The sequence below is a fragment of the Bubalus bubalis genome, chromosome 8 (assembly GCF_019923935.1).
Source record: "Bubalus bubalis isolate 160015118507 breed Murrah chromosome 8, NDDB_SH_1, whole genome shotgun sequence".
Taxonomy (NCBI): domain Eukaryota; kingdom Metazoa; phylum Chordata; class Mammalia; order Artiodactyla; family Bovidae; genus Bubalus; species Bubalus bubalis.
Genome location: NC_059164.1, coordinates 4,392,293 through 4,412,294, shown reverse-complemented (window position 1 = coordinate 4,412,294; position 20,002 = coordinate 4,392,293). Strand labels below are relative to the sequence as shown.

The following is a 20,002-nucleotide window of genomic DNA, read 5'->3' as shown; positions in this document are numbered from 1 at the left end:
GGTGATGGAAAGTCACGTGAAAAGAATTAAGATGAAAAAAAAAAAAATCTTGTCAGTCCCAGGAGGGTTCTGCAATCAGATTTTTTTTTTAATTGAAATTGATCTGCAATGTTGTATCAGGTTTGTATGTACAGCAAAGTGATTCAGTTATATATATGTGTGTGTATATATATATGAAAATATGTATTCATTTTCATATTCTTTTCCATTATAATTTATCATAGGATATTGAATATAGTTCCCTATACTATACAGTAAAACCTTGTTGTTTATTTATTTTATATATAGTAGTGTGTATATGTTAAACCCAAACTCTTAATTTATCCTTCCCACCACCAACACGTTCCTCTTTGGTAAGCATACATTTTTTTCGATGTCTGTGGGTCTATTTCTGTTTTGTAAACTGCACTCAGAGTTGATCAAAATTCTTTTTGATTTCTTAGCTGCTTTTAGAGAATCTGAAGCTGGAAACCACAGGCAATGCATTCTGGATGGGACCTTCAATCTAAAGATTGCAAAATACATGTAAATGCATTTTTCTAAGACATTTCATATTTCCAACGCACTCACTCAAGTGATGAATCCCAATTGCACTTGGGTCAGATCAATGGAACTGCCCGCAGTTCCCTACATGCCGTGCTGTTCCATGCACAGCTTCTCCCACCAGGGTCAACTCTGCGCTATCCTGGTGCTGAGGCAGCTCTGCTGGGCTCTCCGTCTCTTGCCCAGGTCTCACAGCTGAGATGTGATACCTCCATTCCCAGGCATCCTGACTCCGTGAAACAGCATCTTCACCCACTCTATGATTCAGACTCCAGAGGAGCCAGAACTAAAAGATATTTTAGATTATAAAAATTATAAATATTTTTGCTACTTAACACTCCAGTATGGGCTATGCCAAAAAAATCAGATAAATTTGGAAGTTTGAAAAAGAGGATTCAGATTATGGAGAATTAACACACTCAGGAAAGAAACTGATCGGAGTTCCATTCCAGATCCTACACATCAATAAAATGCACTCAGACATCTGAACACTCAAACAAGTACAGGGCCTGAGGCGTCTACTCAACAGGCACTTTGCTGACGTTTTCACCCCAAAACCTATGCTCTGGGAGTCTCCTCAGGGCAAGCCTGTGGACAAGGCTTGCAGTTAGAGGAAGAGATCCCGGAGTGTGGTCTGCCATTCAGGAAGATTCTCTCTGCACCTCTATGTCTGTGCATGCATCTATGGGACTCACAGCAAATACCACCACAAACAATAGCACTGTCTTTTCTGGGAACAAAAGTCAAATCATAGGCGACTATAAACCAACCTCAAAACATAAAGCTAACATATGTTGCGAATTTTTAATGCATATTCTAGCTTGTCACAAGTGTCTGGGGCAGTATGGCAGGCACCACTATTTGAAATCTCTTTCCCAAAAAATAAGCCAATGTCTGTGGTGACAGTCCTGAGAAAACTGTTCTCAAGAGCAGGTAGTGGTAATGAGGCTGTTACGTTCCAACACCTGATTCTGCTTTTAGAAGGGAAATTACCCCAGATGGGCAGCTCTTACCTTCCGAGCAAATGGGCAGCTATGTTCACCACATATTTACAGTAAGTGGATTCATCTGGCATTTAACATCAAGGTCCTAAAATGAATTAGACATTTCAGCAGAGGGATGAACTAATTTTACCCATTTGAAGACAGTTCACTTGCCTAACTAATTCAATAACCAAATACAGGAAGTTCCCTGGCAGCCTTGTGGTTAGGATTCTGGGCTTTCACTGCCAAGGCCTGGGTTCAATCTCTGGTCTGGGACCTGACATCTTGTAAGCCACATGGCACAGCTATAAATAAATAAATAAAATTAAAAAAAATAATCAAATCCAAATCCAAAAATACTCAAACACTTCAATGGTTCTGGAATTCCAACACCTCCTAAAAGCTGTTTTAGGTGTTTATATTTAAAGTGTTACTGCCTCACCCTGGTTCGCAGGTCCAACACTCCCATCTCTGGGACAGCAGCTTCACCTGTAGCAAGTGGAAGTCCGTCTTCCCTGGCCTCCTGTCCGGACCCTCTTCTGCTCCCTCAGCTGCCCCTTCAGGAGTCACAGCACATCCTGACCCCACACCGCTGCCTTCATGGTTACCCCAGCCTGCGTCCCTGCTGAGCATCTGCATGGGCTGCCACACTCCCCAGCACACACAGCTGCCTCAAACTGACACCAGCCTCGTTTCAACATCTCCCCTCCCACACATGCCCTCCTGTCACATCATCGCCCATCTCACCATCCTCCAGGCAAAGGGCACCACGCGATGCAATGGGCCCTTCCTGTCCACACATCCAAAAGTCAGCCCACTGACCACAGTTCTGCAAGACTCTCCAATATTCCCCCTCTCGTCCATGGTCACTCCTGCCTCTCTAAAGCCCAGTTTTTAAGGGACATCCGAGATAATTTTAATGAAAAGAATTCTTCTCCGATGCAAATAATTGGACTTGATTCTCAGGTCTACATTTTTATATGCATGGGTTTTGTCTGAAGTGGGGAAACATTGGTACTAACAAGTTGAAGGGAAATCACCTGGCTGTACTTCAATTCTTTAATGGCTAAACTTCTGATTCCCAAGTGACACAGCAGTGAGAAGTGACATGGGCAGGGCTGAGGAGGAGAGGGCAGGCTATGTGGGTGCTCCCTCCAGATGTATGACGGCGGCGACTGAACAAAACTGCACAACCTAAAAGCTGACAGTTATGTTTTATTTGCCAAACAACACTGACAACTTCAGCCTGGGACACAGCCTCTCAGGCATCTCTGAGAAATTGATCTGAAGAGCTGAGGGAGGAGCCAGAAACTGGGAGTTTCTGCAACAAAGACCAAGTAGTTGGAACATCAAAAGATTACTGTTGGGACTTCCCTGGTGGTCCAGTGGTTAAGACTCCACACTCCCAACACAAGGGGTATGGGTTCAAATCCTAGCTGGGGAACTAAGATCCTACTTGCCATGTGATGTAGCCAAAATAAGGATAACTATTAATTAAAGAAAATAAGACATCTCAAGTTAAGGAATCTGGTGCTGTCTCTGTATGGGAAGATGCAAGAGTCCGGGCTCACTGAAATCATTGCTTCGATGCACCTCAGCTGTCTGGGGCCAGTGCCCTGTGCTCTCTCATCCTGAGTGTCCTCAGTGATGAGAAGGTGGTTGAAATGTGATGGATTGATGGCTGCAACATCCTTTGTTTACTGATATGGCAGAGACTTTTTTTTTTTTCACTGAAAACAGCAACTGGGTGCTGCCAATGCCAGCCCACGAATGGGGCCAGAGGGCTGGGTGCTGGAGAGCCAGGTCACCCTGGGACCGTGGCCTTCCTGGCTGCAGGAAAGGTCTGGCGGCGCACTCTGGAGATGCAAGAACAAGGCTGCGTTCACACCAGCTCTGTGTATTGCCCTCTGCAGTCATGTTGCATGAAGCTGAAAGACATTCTCAGAGTCTGGGTGCAGGACTCCCTTTGCACAAAGAGAACTGTGAGATTGTTGGGGAACCCCCACTTCCAGATCTACCTAACAGAGCCATGCCCAATCTGCCTGGGCTGCCCCCAAAGTGTTGGCCCCTGTGGCCCCCATGCCCAATGGCCTCCCCACTTCACAGAGCTGATCTACGGGAAGGGATGGCTAGGGAGCAAGGCTCCACCAGAGAACAGGAGTCGAGCTGGGCCTTTACTTTGAAACATTAGAGGAAAACAAGCCAGTTCCTCACTATCTGCAAACTGATTGGCAAGCATGAGAGTCACATGGGAAACTTGCAAAACTACAGGAGCCCAAGCTGCTGGGATCCAAGTCCCTGTGTGTGTGGGGTGGGGGGTAGTGCCCAAACCTCATCCCATCCCCTGCCCCCACCCCACAGGCATATACCCCACATACCTTCCTCAGGATAAAGTTATTCAAAAACAGTCATCCAGGGGTTAGAGATTCCAGCTGTTCACCTCACAGTGAAACATAAAAGCAATCATCTCCTTTTTTTTTCCAACGGGAATGTTCACGGACCCCGATGACATTCTGGAGCCCCATGTCCTCCCCAATTGTATTTTCTTCTTCCTCTAGTCTGCCCTCCCTCCCCACAGGTCTGGGGGTTTCCCTGTTTTAACAAAGAAGCCCTTATCATCTTATTTATTCTTCAACAGCAGGAAGCTTCCTTCTTTTTCCAAGGAAAAGCCCTTTGTTTCTACAAACAAAACCCTGGTACAAACACAGAGGATGTGTCCTGTGAAGAAATTAACGTCCAGCAGCAGGACTGGTGAAGCTCGTAAGGAGCATCTCGGCTTAGACTCCAGGACAGCGCCATGGTTTGGTGACAAGAAAGCAGCAATTCTAAGGAATTCATCTGAATTAGAACCTGAGCTTTGGGCTGGATAGCTAACAGCAGTGAGCAGCACATTCAAACCCACGACAAGATGCTCTTTACTCACTGGAGTCGCTGTGACAGCAGGCTGGAGCCTTGCTGGCAGCGGGGCCTGTGAGTCCCTGTGGGAAAGGGCACCTGCCCGTGCCCCTCAGGTCTCACCCCCTGCCTTCCGTGAGGCTGGAGGGAAGGGGGAGCTGGACACAGTGTGGACCAGCCCCTAGGTTGCCTGGGGCCAGGACTGAGGGGTCCTGAGTCCTAGAAAAAGTGTGGCCTTCTGCATACAGAGCAGAGGAGTCCATTGGAGACTCAGGAGTAAAGAGGGAGACAGACCAGAGAAGGGCAGTAAAATAGAGCAGACAGCACTAGGCAGAGTGAATGGCTGGCACAGCCCCAGAGTCACAGACCTAGAAGCACTTGGCCCCCCAGATGGTGAGGGGCTCCCATCCTGTCTCCAGCAGGTCCCCATCACTAACCTCTGCAAAGGCAGCAGCAGGGCCATGCCATAGGCCCATCAGGACTGGGATCCCTGGGTGAGGTTCCCCTGCTGCCATGACAACCGTGGATGCTCTGGTCCAAGCCACAGTCCGGCTAAGTAAAAAACTGCCAGATCTGCGATTGCGAAGCTCTGAACCGGTCATTCAGGCCAGGCATGGCCATGACCCTTGCCCACAGCCTGAAGGGTATGGCTGCACCTGAAGTCAGCAGCCAGGCCTCTGCACCCAGCTGGCCAGCCGAGCTCACTGTCAGCGGGCAGGCAGCATTCAGGTTCACGCACACTTGTCTGGACTGGGTTCCCTGGAGAGCATCACTATAAGACCCCTGCCAGAAGTGAATATTGAACCTTCTCCTCTGAAGGGCGCTGATGCAGCAAATGAGCCAGTAACTGACCTCATAGTGACCCCCCTCTGCCTGAAATCACTGGGGGTCCTTGTATGCCAACAATTCACAGAAATAAATGGGTGAGCTGTATGGAATATAAAAAAAAGTTTTTTATATTTCAATAAAGCTGTTATTTTTTAAATTATGGAAACAAAATATTTATTTCAATGTAAATTCTTTACCCACTAAAATGCTAAAGTCCCAAAGTAAATTTATAAAATCTCTTGAACCTTCCAGTCTAATGGCTGGATGAATACTGTGTCCGGTCTTCATCGTTTCAGTGGAAAATAAGGCTCTTTAAAAGGTGCTCTTCCCTTCTTTGGCAGGTGACTCAGTGGGTAAAGAATCTGCCTGCAATGTAGGAGACACAGGTTCAATCCCTGGGTCAGGAAGATCCCCTGGAGGAGGGCATGGCAACTCGTTCTAGTATTCTTGCCTGGAGAATCTCATGGACAGAGGAACCTCGTGGACTACAGTCCACAGGGTTGCAAAGAGTCGGACATGACTGAAGCAACTTAGCACACATGCATGCACTTCCCTTCTTTTCCTTGCTTTTATCTTCTTGAAAAGATTTAGGTAGCCAAGGAGGCAGCTGGAGTGGGGCAGAGGTGTGGTGAGTATACACAATGCGTTAAAGCGATAAGTACATCCATGAAGGGTTCTGGGAGTTGGGCTCCTGGCATCAGAGCTGGGAGTCAGCCACATGGCGAGCAGGGAAGGGAGACAAGAGCGTGTCCTCCCAGAGAGGAGCGTCTGCATCTGTGAAGATGTGTGCATGGACATGGGGAGGGAAGGGGCGGATGTCAGCAAACGCAGATGTTAATAACCGGGGAACTGGGATGGGTGTTTGCAGGGATTCTTTGTAGTAAGCCTGCAGCTTTCCTGTAAACTTGACTGGTTCTAAAATAACAAAGTTAAAAACATATTGGTAGGATTTCCCTGCTGGTCGAATGGTGAAGAGTCCATCTGCCAATGCAAGGGACACAGGTTCATTCCCTGGTCTGGGAATATACCACATGCCCCAGAGCAAACAGTCCCATGAGCCATAACTACTGATGCCCGAGTGCCTACAGCCCGCGTTCCATAACAAGAGAAGCCTCCACGCACCTCAACTGGGGAAAGCCCGTGGGCAACAAAGATCCAGGGCACTCAAAAGTAAAAGAATGAATAAAATTTAAAACCGTATATATTGATAAAAATGGAGAAAGGACTACTGAACCACCTAAGGATACTGGGTATGATTGCTGTCTGGTTCTCCAGCCACTACTGAAGCTGGCACCTGCCCCTCCTCTCTAGGTGTCAGCCCCTCCCCTGTCTCGTGGCCCCTGGTCTTTCTGTCTCTGCTTCTCTGTGTTTCTTTAGGCTCCTCTGGTCCTTTGTTCTCCCTTCCACAGACTGACCCTCTTTCTTTCTCCTTCCTTTCCCCATCCCCACCTACCCAGTCAAGAAGTCAGTTCAAAATGGAGTTAGAGTGTATCTTTTATTTATTTAGGTTGAGTAATATAGAAAAAATACAAAGATTTTGAGAAACTTTATGTATAATAATATGCTATTTTCTTCTTAAATAACAGTTATGGTCACTTTTAAAATTTTATAAGTATAATGAGTAAAGAGTATTTTAAAATGTTTCTCTTTGGATAAAACAATACAACTCTTTTCTTATTTTTTGTATAGTCATTTCCCCCCCTATAGGTCAGTCATCCTTAATTTAAAAAAAAGTTTCTGTGATCCTAATTTCCCTCTGGGACCTATGTGTATATAACTAATAACAGACAAAGATGAACAGACAGACAACGGACAGGTGGATGGGTGGATGGACCGCTGGACAGAGAGAGAACACATCGTTCTTGCTGCACTGCAGTCCCTGTGTGATCAAATGCAGATGACAAGGCCACTGTCCCAGGCGGCCTTGTACTCAATGCAGACATGTTCTGCAAAAACTCCCAGCACAGAGCAGACAGGTAGCGAGCCATCACGAGAGGCTCCTGGATGGGCGGACAGACCATCTCCCTTCTCCAACATGCCTTCTGCAGTCCTGGCCACACCCCAGAGCAGATCAGTTTCATGGTATTTACCGACCTCCTCTCTGCACTTACATGTGACACACAAGGTAAGCGCAGCCCCTGGGGACGCCTAAAGGACAGTCCTACCTCAGGACCCAAACCACAGTGGCCGGCCTGGTGCCAGTACCCCAAACACGAGCATGTAAATACCCATGTCAGATGATAAGTAAATTTAGAAGCTCCACATTCACAGAAACTCCCACGCACAGGCACACCGAGCAACCGGGGAGAACTTGATCCGGAGCTTAGCCGATACGAGAACCAGCCCTAGGCAGGGCACTCCCATTTATGGACACCCGTCCCCTCCTGGGGCCCCACAGGAGACAACAGCGCTATATTTAGACGGGTCCGTGATTCCAGCCACTGCAGCCAGCAAGCACGGATCCACCTCTTCCGTGCGCTACTCTCCCAAAAGTAAAGAGACAACAAAAATAATAAAACAACAGTTACAGCTATAATCTGCCGAGCTGGGGGCGGGGGATCCCTCCACACGGGATGTGTGCTGCTTGTTGATTTCAGCGTGGAGGAGAGAGGAGATTTCAGCAGCGGCCAGGCGGCTGCATGTGGCGCGCTGACTCTTCGTGCAGCGCCCCGCGCCTCACTGCGCCGCCCTGCGCCCGCGCACAGGCGCCCGCGGTGTACTCCCCTCCCGAACCTGGGCCTGCGGGCAATAGACAGCTGTCAGCACTCTCAGGTTACCAGCAGGCCCGCCCTGCGAATCAGCCCAGCACAGAGGCTAATGACATAGGGTTTCTCTCTAAAACCCCAGTGATTTGCTGAGAAGTCACACAACAAATGTATGGCAAAGGCATTTTACATTCCAGGAGAAATCATGAGCTTTCAATGTTTTAAAACTTATCTACTAAACCCAGGTCATTCTCAGCAGGGATACCGCCCAGAAACTGCATGGAAGAAACCAGGCCCTGACTATAAGAAAGGAAATAAAATGTGTGACATTGATAGGGATATTCCCATGGATGCGTTACACGTTTTTTGATAATTTTTTTCCCTCTATGTTTTCAAATAAACTGCCTGAAATTTTCAACTCTATTTACTAGGGCCTGCAATTATTATTTTCATATGAGATCCTTTGATACACGCCTTTCAAAAAATTTTTAAGTGTTTTTGATGACGACTTTATTGAACTTGTTACAGTATTGCTTCTGTGTCATGTTTTGGTTTTTTGGCTGTGAGGCATGTGGGATTTTAGTTCCCCGACCGGGGATCAAACCTGTACCTCCTGCATTGCAAGGTGAAATCTTGACCACTAGACTGCCGGGGAAGTCCCAACACATACCTTTTAAAAATAAGCTTTATTTTTACAGCAGCTTTAAATTTGCAGCAAAATTCAGCAGAAGGTACAGAGATATTCCAAATACCCCCTACCTGACACATGTACAGTTTCTCCCATTATTAACATCTCACAACAGAGTGGCACCTTTGTTATAACTGATGAACATCATCCTCACCGAGAAACCCTAGCCTGCACTAAGGTTCAATCCTGGTGTCACAGACTTTATGGGTGCAGACAAGTGTTTGGTGATGTACCCACTGCTGTGGCATTATACAGAGGAGTGGCATTACCCTAAATGTCCTGTGTGCTCTACCTATGTGTCTCTCTCTTTTCCTCCCTGACTCCCTAATCAGGAAGCCACTGGTCCTCTTACTTTCCCTACAGCCTTCTCAGGAATGTCACATACTTAGAATCATACAGTGCATAGCCTTTACAGATGAACTTCTTCCACTTAGTAATGCATTTAAGTTTCTTCCGTGTCTTTCCATGGCCTTGTAGTTCATTTCCTTTCAGTGCTGAATTATATTACACTGACTGATATTCCAGGCACATAAATCTTAAAAAGAACAAGGCTCCAAGGGAACAAACATACTATGCTCTATCTCTCCCACTCGGTGTAGCTGTAAAGCCTGGTCAGCATGCTTGAAGCAGTTATTTGAGAACTCTGAGAAGTAAACTGTAACAGGTGAACTGGGGATGAAGACTGGAATTCACAATACCACCAAAGGCTGCTAAGTTTACGGTTTTTTCCAGTCCTGGACACGATGCAGCATGAACTCTGAGGCGGGCAAAGGCACGGACAGATTGCACTCCAGGAAGAAACCCCTAGTGCCGGCTCTAAGAGCAGGGAGGGTACCCTAGTGCTCAGAGAGAATGGGGTGTACACCTTTCTCAGGGGGAGCAGGGCTATGCTCACCCCTGCCCTCCTGAGCCCAGTCCCAAGCAGAGCTGGTGGCAGCAAGGTTGGGGGCCGCAGGGGCCCAGAGGACCCTGGAGCTCTGAGGGACGAAACCTGTCCTCTCCCATCAGGGAAGCGGTGGTTTCCAGGAGGTGGAGTGAGCCCCGCTGCTTTTTCTAATCTCTGTTCTTCTGCTGCTTTGCCCCAGAAGTGGGCAGTCTTGGTGAGTGCACCTTGGAGTCAGGTAAATACAGCCCCAGTTTGCTGGCTTGAGGACCAAAAGAGGAAGCTTAGAGAAGCCAACAGCCCTGGGGAGATTGTAGAGAAAAAGAGCTCAGGAAACTCCAAAAAGTCGTCTGAAGTCCCGTGGCATCTCTGAACTGCACCAATGTGGATCTGACCCTTACCAGCAACCAGAGGCTTTGAGAGCTGAACTAGGAGAGAGAATACCTGCTGGGTCCTAGTCTGGCAGGGGCAGAACAAATGTGGGGAAGATCAGAAAGTACGGAAAAGGCTTTGTAAGCAGAACTGGTGCTGAAACAGTAGCTACAGAAAGCTTGGCAGAAATTTAAGCTGAACTCAGTTGAGTCAACTGCCTGATAAAACAAAAATATCAACATTCTCATAAGACAAAAACAAAACCCAGAATACCATAACAGAATATTCAACAGGTCTATCCAGTTACTCATCTCAAGTCACATGGGGAAAGACACCATCAGATGTCACAAAAGACCCATGGACTGGAACTGTGATTGAGACATGAAACAAATGTTATAAAAACATTCCAAGGAGTAGGAGCAAACACACTGGAAAGCAATGGAAACACAGTAAGTCTCAGCAAAGAAACAGAAGCTTTAAAAAATACCAAAAGGAAATTTTAGATTTGAAAATATAATAACTGAAACTAAAAAATGCAGATTTACTGATTTTGAGTATGTCAGCATAAATTCTCCAATCTGAATAACATCAAGAGAAGTGGTTGACAAAAAAATGCACAGATCAGGAACTGATTAGACAGCACCAAAAGGTCTCACATGCATGTCAACAGACTTCCAGGAGGAGAGGAAAAAGAAAGTGTTCCAGAGGAAAATTTATTAAGAAATAATGGCAGAAAACTCTCCCAATTTGTTAAAAGACAGAAGCCTACATATTCAAGAAGTTCAGAGAACCCTATACAGGACAAATAGAAAGAAATTTACCCACAAGGATGTTATTATCAACCTACTGAAAGCTAAGGACAAGGACAAAATTACGAGAGCAACAAGACAGACCCACATTGCTTATATGAGAATAATCTGAATGCCTACAGGAACTATGCTAGCTAGAAGGAAGAGAGAAAAGGCAAATGAGGGCAAAGAGATTCACTGCCAGCAGAACTGGTCTAAAATAATTGCTAAAGTGAGTTCTTCAGATTAAATGAAAGCAATATGAGAAGGAAGCCTGGACCATGAGGGGTGGCAGAAATGATAAACATCTCGGCAAATGTAAGAGGCCATTCCTCTCTTTTTGAATTCTTTAAAATACAGGTATAACACGTAGCCATGGAGAATACCTACATTCCACATGGAATGATAAACTACTAATTCTAGGGAAACTGTGAAATGTTTACATATTTTAATCCATAGAAAACCCATACAATTACACAAAAGGTAAACTTTAACACAACAGCAGAAAAATTAAAATGAGACACTAAAATTTTCAAAAAACTCAGGAGGAGTCAAGAAGGGGGATATAGGAAAGCAAAACAGGCAAGAAAGAAAAAAAGACTAAATTATTGTCCTAAATTTTAAAAAATCATAAAAGCTACAAATCATTTTTTTCATTTATACAAATGGTTTAATGGAATATAATGGTTTGATATTACGATTTAATATGAATGGTCTAAACACTTAAACTAAAAGATGGATTATTCAAATATATACTACTTCAAGAAACTACTTTAAATATATGAAATAGTAAAGTAAAATTATGGTGAAACTATACCATGCAAATGTTAAGCAAAATAAAGCTGGAATGGCTATGTCAACATCAAACATAAAATGTCAGATGAATTCAAGAAAATTACCAGGGATAAAAAAGGACATTACATAATGCTAAAGAGATCAATTCATCAAGAAGACATAATAATCCTAAACTTCAATGCACCAAACAAAGAATCTTTGAAATACATGAGACAAAAACTGAGAAAAACTCATCAGAAAAATAGACAAATTCACAATTAAGTTTTGAGATAACAGCCCTCTCTTGGTGATAATTATAAATAATACATAATCAACAGGATATTGAAGAACTGAATGACACCATCAGTCAACCAGATCTAACTGACATTTCTACAACTCCATCCAACTGTAGCAGAAAACATTTGTTGTCTAGTGTGCACAGAACAATCACCAAGATAAAATATCTCCGGAGTCACAAAGAATTGAAAGCATATAAAGTATGTTCTGGGCTTCCTTGGTGGCTCAGATGACAAAGAATTCCCTTTCAATGCAGGAGACCTGGGTTCCATCCCTGGATCAGGAAGATCCCCTGGAGAAGGGAATGGCAGCCCACTCCAGTATTCTTGCCTGGAGAAGCCCAAGGACAGAGGAGCCTGGTGGGCTACAGTCCAGGGGATCACAAAGAGTCAGACACAACTGAAGTTCTCTAACCATACTGGAATCTGACTAGAAATCAGTAACAGAAAGAGTAACTGTAACATTTCTAAGCACTTGTAAACTGTTAGTATTATAAATAATAAACTTCTAAGTAAACCATGGGATAAAAAGGAAGTTTCAAGGACTTGAACATAAGTGAATAAAGAAATAAGTGAATAAATAAATAAATTAAAATTGATGGATAGATGAAAAGAGCTCAGAAAGAGATGTGTAGTATCAAATGCTTACTTTAGAAAAGAAATATCTCAATAATCTGAGTTTCACTTAATTAAATTTAAAAAGAAAAATTAATTAAATTATGTAGAAGGAAGACAATAATAAACAGTAGAGAAAGAAAAAACCAATAGAGACAACAACAAAATTTAGCTGTTTGTAAATAAATACATTTGTAAACCAAATAAAATTGATAAATGTAAGACAAGAATGACATAAAAGAGAGAAGATACCAATTAGTAATATGAAGAATTAAAAGGAAGATATTACTACAGAAACATTGAAAGAATAGGAAGGGGATGCTCTGCACAGATTCATGCACATAATTAAACAACTTACATGAAATGGACAAGTTTCCCAAAATGACAAGCTACCAAAACCTCACTGAAGATAAAATAGATAATCCAAATATACTTATTTAATAATTGAATTTGTAGTTAAGAACTTACAAAAGGAATTTCAGGCCCATATTGTCTCACTGGCAAATTCTACTAAACATTTAAGGAAAAAAAAAAAAAATATATACCGATTCTACCAAATCTTTTCCAGAAAATGAAAAAGGAGGAAACACATCTCAAATTATTATATGAGGCCAATATTACATTATTGCCAAACCAGATAAATGCATCACAAGGAAACTAAATATCAATACCTCATGAACTAAATATCAATGCTCATGAACATAGATGCAAAAACCCTCAAGAAATATTAGCAAACAGAATCAGCGGTATATGAGAAGAATAATATACCACAACAAAGTTGGTTTTATCTCAGGAATGCAAAGCTGGTTCAATATTTTAAAAATCAAACAAGGTAGGTAATTCACCATGTTAACCATCTGCAGAAGAAGAATCATATGAACATATCGATTAAAACAAAGAAAAGTGACTGGCTCTGTTCAACATCAAGAACTCTCAGCAGGAGTAAAGACAGCTTCCTCTGCAAAAAGCCTCCAGTCCTATCAGACTAAAGGACCCTAAAGGCTGAATGCACTCTCCCTAAAATCAGAAGCAACACGAGGTAGTGAACTCTCCGTCCTCCTATTCAATCTCAAACCAGAAGTCTACACTGTGGAATAAGAGGAGAGAGAAAAAAAGGCATAAAGATTGGACCAAAAGGAATAAAAACACACATATTTTCTAGGCATATATAGTAAATCCCAGAGAATCTGCAAAAAATCAAACCAAAAACCTTATACAATTAGTAAATGAGTTCAGCAAAGTCACAAGGTCAACACACAAATCAATTCTGTTTCTACACAGTAATGAAAACTGGAAACTGAAATTTCAAATTCTACTTACGAAGGCTCCAAAAATGTAAGATACTTAAACATTTGACCCAACATGGATCTATATACTGAAAATGACAAGAAACTCACCAAAGAAATTTAAGAAGACCCAGATAAATGAAATGCTATATCATGTTCATGGAACAGAAGACTCAGATTGACTTATGGTTTTAACAACACTTCAGGCATGATTTTTTTTTTGTAGATATAGATAAGCTGATCCCCTCACTGTTCACACAGATGCACAGCCTGGGAGAGAAATGAAGCAGAGAACATCTGCAGCATCAGTAGAGGCGCCCCCAGGCATGTCTGCTGCACCTGGGAGCCTATAGGTCATTACATTCCATCTCCACGACTACTGGGGAGCAAGTGATTTCTCCTGACTATGACTGCTGTTTCTCATGTTCACATATTCTTCTGTCCCAAATAATAACTGAGTATATCTTTTGTTTATTTTGCAGGGGTTTCTGCCCCACCATTCTCCTCTTTACTACCAGTCACCATCAGGGACAATCAATACCCACTGGCCCTCCTCTCCCTGCCAGTTCTGTAATCCCCACCCCCCCACACTGAAGTCACAGCTGCTCCCAGCCACCCAAGGACCTGCTCCTTCATCATCTGGCCTCCAGCCTTCTTCCTGCCTCCCCAGAACCTTCCAGGCCAGTGTCAGGGGTGGCTGCCACCTCTGCCCTCACCTCACACACACACACACACACACACACTGGTTCGCTCTCAGGGTCATGGAGACAGTGGCATGCAGTGACGGCAGAAAAGGAATTAGCTTGGTTTCACAGAGTGTCATCCTGGGTCCCTGATCTGGGAGGATAACAGGGAAAACCACAGTGTGCCTGTTACAGGCGAGCAGTCATAGTCAGGACAAATCACTTGCTCCCCACTACCCGTGGAGATGGGGAATGTGACGACCTACAGGCCCCCAGGTGCAGCGGACATGTCTGGGGGCGCCTCTACTGATCCTGCACATGTTCTCTGCTTCGTTTCTCTCCCAGGCTGTGCACCTGTGTGAACAGTGAGGGGATCAACTTATCTATATCTACAAAATAATAATAATAATAATAATAATGCCTGAAATGTTGTTAAAACCATAAGTCTGGGAAAAGGCAATGATGTGGGATATACTTAGAGTAAAACACATTACTTGTTTATCTGAAACTCACACGATGGGCATCCTGTATTTGATTTGGCAACCCTAGATCGTGGGGGGCTCTCAGTGCACCTGGGTCTCAGTATCCTCCGACCACCCAAGCAGCGGGTATGAGGTGCAGGGGCCAGCCCAAAGAGACACCTTCGCGGGTCCTTCCTCACCATCAGCTGACACAGGTGGGCGCTAAAGGCGGCGTCCCCACCAGGTGCAGAGCTCAAGGCTCCAAGGTCCCTTCACTCACACCCCTACCCCAAGTGAGACCTGCTGTTTAGCATCTTGCTCCAAAAACACAGCTCCAGATTCCAGATGCTGCTTTGTCCACCTCCCCTGCACCCAGGGCTCCCAGTCAGATGCCCAGCCTGAGGCTGGCATCTGCCTTGTCAGGGTGCGTGACTCTGAACAAGTCTCTGCCTCTCCTGGAGCCACATGTTTAACCAAGGCTAATAGGACCCAGCTGGCCCTCCCAATGGGACTCTGGACAACGGAACCTCAGCACCGGCTGAAGCACTGGCAAAGGGCCTTTCAATGCCACTGTTCTCATCTTCACTGTTGATAAGTCACAGCAGCTTCTTCCTCCTCATTCTGCCCCTGCACCTGCTCAGCAGTCCACCCATCTATACCCGACATGCATCTAAACGCCTCTCTCTCCATCTGACCCACAGCTTGTCCATGGGCTCCAAACACTTCCTCTTCTTCCTGGGCCTCCGAGGCAGCTCCTATCTCAACTCCCAGCCCAGCTCCAGCCTTGCCTTCCCCACAGCCCCAGGGCTATTTGCTGAGACAGCTGATGCACTTCCTTCCCTCCTCCACACCCTTCAGACGGACAGGCTCCAAAGGGGAGCATGAAGGCACCCCTCATGATGGTCTGGGCCAGCGGCCTTCCTCCCTGGATATGCAGCTCTCTCCTCCTTCCAGAAATAGGCTGTGTTCTTGGACACCTCTGGATCATTCCTGCCATCCTGCCTCCTCATGTGGAAGGGCTGATCACCCGTTTCCTACCCTCGGCCTCCCAGGCGCACAGATGCAGGCTTCCCCTGCTCCACAGGGCATGCTCAGGACATGATACCCGCAACGTGGTACCCACAGGTCCATGGCTGGCTCCTCTCTCTGCCAGCCACTGACAGCCACTCTGCACACAGTAGGTGTGCTGACATCATGTGTTAGACGGAAGTGAGCTTTCCAGCAAGCCATGGTAGGTAGGCGGGCAGCAATGACCAGAACTAACCCCGGGAGTAATTAATGACCGGTTAGTGCCAGGAAAGATGATGCAGCCTCTATGGAAGAGAGCTTGTCCTACTTTCAACAATGAGAGCCATGGACATCAGCGCTTCCCTTTCTGCCCAGCTCGTCAGAAACACAAGGATGCAGCAGACACCCCCTCCCTGCACGGAGACTTGCTCTCACCGCTGGCACTCCCCCGCCCTCTGCGTTCCCCGGTTTGGTTTTCTGTTCACATTTTTGTTAATCTTCCTGACACAGGCCCTAGACCAAGGCCTCAGGGAGGCAGAAGAAACACAGAGGAAGCGCACGTGGCAGGCCAGGGAGACGGCGGGTGCCTCTGTAGAAAGTGCATGGACGTGACCATCCTGTGAGCAGTCAGACCGGGGCCTGGCCACACTTTCAAGCCAGACTGAAGGGCAGTGCTTGTGCCAGGCCGACTCCTGCCCCTGAGCAAACCTGATGGGACTGCACGTGGCATCGAGGAGCCGTGGTGGGATCAGCCAGGCCCCTGCTCCGGGTCACTCAGGACAACAAAGGCCACCAGCACGGCTCAGTGACCTTCCCTGGTTGTTAATCGACAGGGAACATGAGTTCTGAAGCCACAGGAGAAGCAGGGGGATGGACAGCCAGGGCCCTTCCTGGCGGCAGCGGTCCCGTGGTACCTGAAGGGCCCAGCGCAGGCCGTCAGCTGGAGAAACCACTGCCCGGCACAGACGGACCTGTGCTCCACCTCCCCGGCCTGTCTCAGTCCAGCAGCTGGCGCACCCCGAATCCGGGAAGGATGGGTGTCGCCTTTTCTAAAACTCTGAGGTGAGGGGGCAGAGGTCATAGCCCTGGGTGCCCAGCCATCCCCACTACTTGGCAGCCTCAGCCTCCCCCATCTCTCAGACTCAATGATTAAAACGATAACAGCAAACCCTACGTCACTCTTCCCCAGAGATGCCTGGCGGCTTCCATGCAGCCGCCCTGCACCCCTCTGTCCCGTGGACCCCCGGCCTCATCCTGTGCTGGCCTCTGCCCAGATCGGGTCCCTGCCCTGCACAGGGGGCACACAGCACACCCCCTGTGATGAGAGCTGCGAGCTGGACCCTGACACACACACAGGGAGCTGGAGGGACCGGAAGAGGCAGGACAGACAGCGGGAAAGGGGCCAGAGGGATGAGCAAGAAGGGACGCAGCTGCAGCTGAACCCCTTGTCTGATGTTTTGGGGTGTCCCGACGAGTAGATTCAGCCTAAGAACGACTTTTGTAACGGTTCCAAGTTACCTGAAGACAATCTGGTCAGCTGAAGCAAGGACAGGAGACTCAGCCATTAGGGAATTACTGTTAGATTTGTTAGGCAAGATGATGAGGTGATGGCCCTGAGCAGATGAGTGGCTATGAGTCAGATGAAAGGACAGGGAAAGGGCTTTCCCCATAAAACAATACAGCCAGATTAATAAAAAACCTTAAAACCTTTAAAACAAGATAACAGGCACAAGCGGCACACGGGGGCCCCCCACATGGTGTCCCCTACCTCTGTGTGTGTTCAAAATCTGTCGTCGTATTTTTTTAAAAGGAGAAATACTTCGTTTCTGCCATTTCAAGTCATCCACTGACTGGAATTAGCTGAATCTTCAAATCGACAGCTGTTTATTACTAAATATAGGGCAGTCCCCTGAAAAGTGATCTATTCCAAAATTACCTTTTTCTGTTTTTGAAGGTGAGTACTATTTAAAAAAGAATGATGATCATGTGAAAAAAAAATGCTGAATCAGAAGCTGGGAAAGTATTATCCAGCTACTTCCATGCGCCGTGTAGCTGGCTCAGGCCAACTAGCTGTGCTCCCTGCAAGGCTCCCAGTAAAGAGGACCTGGACCCCACAGAAATGCCTGGTCCTCCAGGCCTGGGTGCATGCACGGAGACTCCGGCAGCTGAAGCCACTGCTCCTGGCTGGCCTGATTCCTCTTCCCTCTGAGTTAAGATAACTACTGAAGAAGTAGTTACCAAACACATTCGATGTCCCCCATGAAAAATTTACATTTAAAATTCAATCAACTTCACATACACAAGAAAGGTGAAAAAATGAAGATGGAGATGGACCCAGAAAGTGTAATTCTCCTCCACTGCTGGTGGAATGCAAAGCAGTACAGCAGCTTGGAAAACCGCTGTGAGCTTCTTAAATGGTAACCATGTGCCTACCATGCAACCCAGCCAAGCACCCCAGTAGTTACTCAAGAGGAAAATGACCCATGTCCACACCAAGACCATAAATGAAAGCTCACAGCAGCTTTATCTGTAGCGGCCAAAACTTGGAAACAAGCCAGATGTCCATCAACAGGAGAATGGACACACAGATCATTGTAAGTAAATAAATGTAATGAATACTCCTGTCAACATAGAGGAACAAATCACAAGACCACCACAACGTAAATGAAAATCAAAACACTATACTGAGTCAAAGGATAAGAGAAAAAAGAACATGTGAGAAGTGGCACTTCTCTCGGTGCCACTTAGAGAACATACTAGAAAACGCAAACTGACCTACAGAAAGCAGAGCAGGAATGGGTCGTGGCAGAGGTGTGTGGCAAGGATACACGAGGTAACTTTTGAAAGTGAGAGAAAACGCCTGCACCCTGACTATGTTGATGGCTTCTGGGATGTAAACACGCATCAGAATCCATCAAACCAAATGCTTTAATTACATGCAGTCGATTGCACATAAACATAACTCAACCAGTAATTACAAAATTCGGCACATTTTCTCAATCACAAAGAAGAGGAAAGAATCAATTCCAAAAAAAGACCCTTGTCTTCAACATACTGAGAAGAACAGCGTGAGTGAGATAATTCATAACTAAGGCCCAGCAGCCTCACTGGCACGGGGCACTCCCCACTGAGCTCAGGGTCTGAGGTCAGGATAGAGTTCTAGGATATAATGCACAGCTCTTCCGCCGGGAGCAGTTTCCCTACACTTTTCATCCATCAGGACCAACCTTAGGCCCAACTTTGTCCAATTTACGGTTTGGTATTTTTCTGTAGCTGACCTCACTAGTCCAGGATATACGTACACTTTTATATTTCCTGCCAACTTAACATTGTCCTTGCATGTGATCTGTGCTCAATTTCTATAGAATTAAGTTTCGCCTGTATCACTTATTCAATTAAAGCTACCAAAATGGTTTCTTTAAAGAAAAACTCCCCAAGTAAACGAGACCGGAGAAGCATCTGGTGAGCGGCCGCCCTCGCGGGCTGCACCAACACAGGCCTGTTCTATCACTGCAGCCGGTGGGGGGCTTCTGTGCAAGCACGGGTCCCACCCGGCAGACACGACACCCTGGGGGCAAGGCGCCTGCACATCCCGGGGGTCCTGAGGTCACACTCCTCTGCAGCTGCCACGGGCCACTTGCTTCCTGCAGGGCCACTGAGCCGATGTGGCCAAGGACTGCCACCCAGAGAATCTGCAGTTCAAACTGGTGTCCTCGACTTTCTTGTTGATGCTGAAAAGTATCGAGTCCCGACAGCCTCCCAGATGTCTGCGCTTCTCCACTTCTTTGTATCCTCCTTTTTGATCATTAGAAACAGAAATCTCCCCATTGAATATACCTCTGGTGTCTATTTACGCGAGCTAATCTTGCTGTGATATTTACAGCTCCCCGCGCTTGGCTCTGCTACTGTGTCTGGAAGGAGTGTTATATTTAAGAACTGCTTGGGCACAACCATTTTCTGAGAAGGCCTTTCATAAAAATAAACCTGCCTGATCTTCGCCCCACCCTACAAGCAGGACTAACTGCTCCTTCTCTCCTGGGTGTTCCTGCCGCAGTGTGCCCACCGTCCCTGTCACCATGTGTCACCATGACTTGTCTGCAATCAGGCCTTCCTTCTCCATGGTGGCATCTGCCAGGGCAGGGATAAACTGTCCACGCCCAAGAGGCCAGACCGTGGGTGAATTTTAATGGATTC

The 20,002-nt window shown here is 46.1% G+C and overlaps 1 protein-coding gene across 4 annotated transcripts in view; it reads right to left on the bottom strand.

Annotated features, from left to right (window-relative positions):
• COBL (cordon-bleu WH2 repeat protein) overlaps positions 1–20,002 on the bottom strand; it is a 294,854-nt gene that overhangs the window by 255,335 nt on the left and 19,517 nt on the right. The window contains exon 2 of one of the 4 annotated variants that reach the window (XM_044946394.2): positions 1,557–1,632. The exons of 2 other annotated variants lie outside the window; for them this stretch is intronic. In XM_044946394.2, the coding sequence (XP_044802329.2) occupies positions 1,557–1,618 (62 nt within the window). In that variant the 5' untranslated portion in view covers positions 1,619–1,632. Of the gene's footprint in view, positions 1–1,556; positions 1,732–20,002 lie in introns of those variants that run through there. One more of the 4 variants, XM_044946392.2, reaches the window with a different exon arrangement.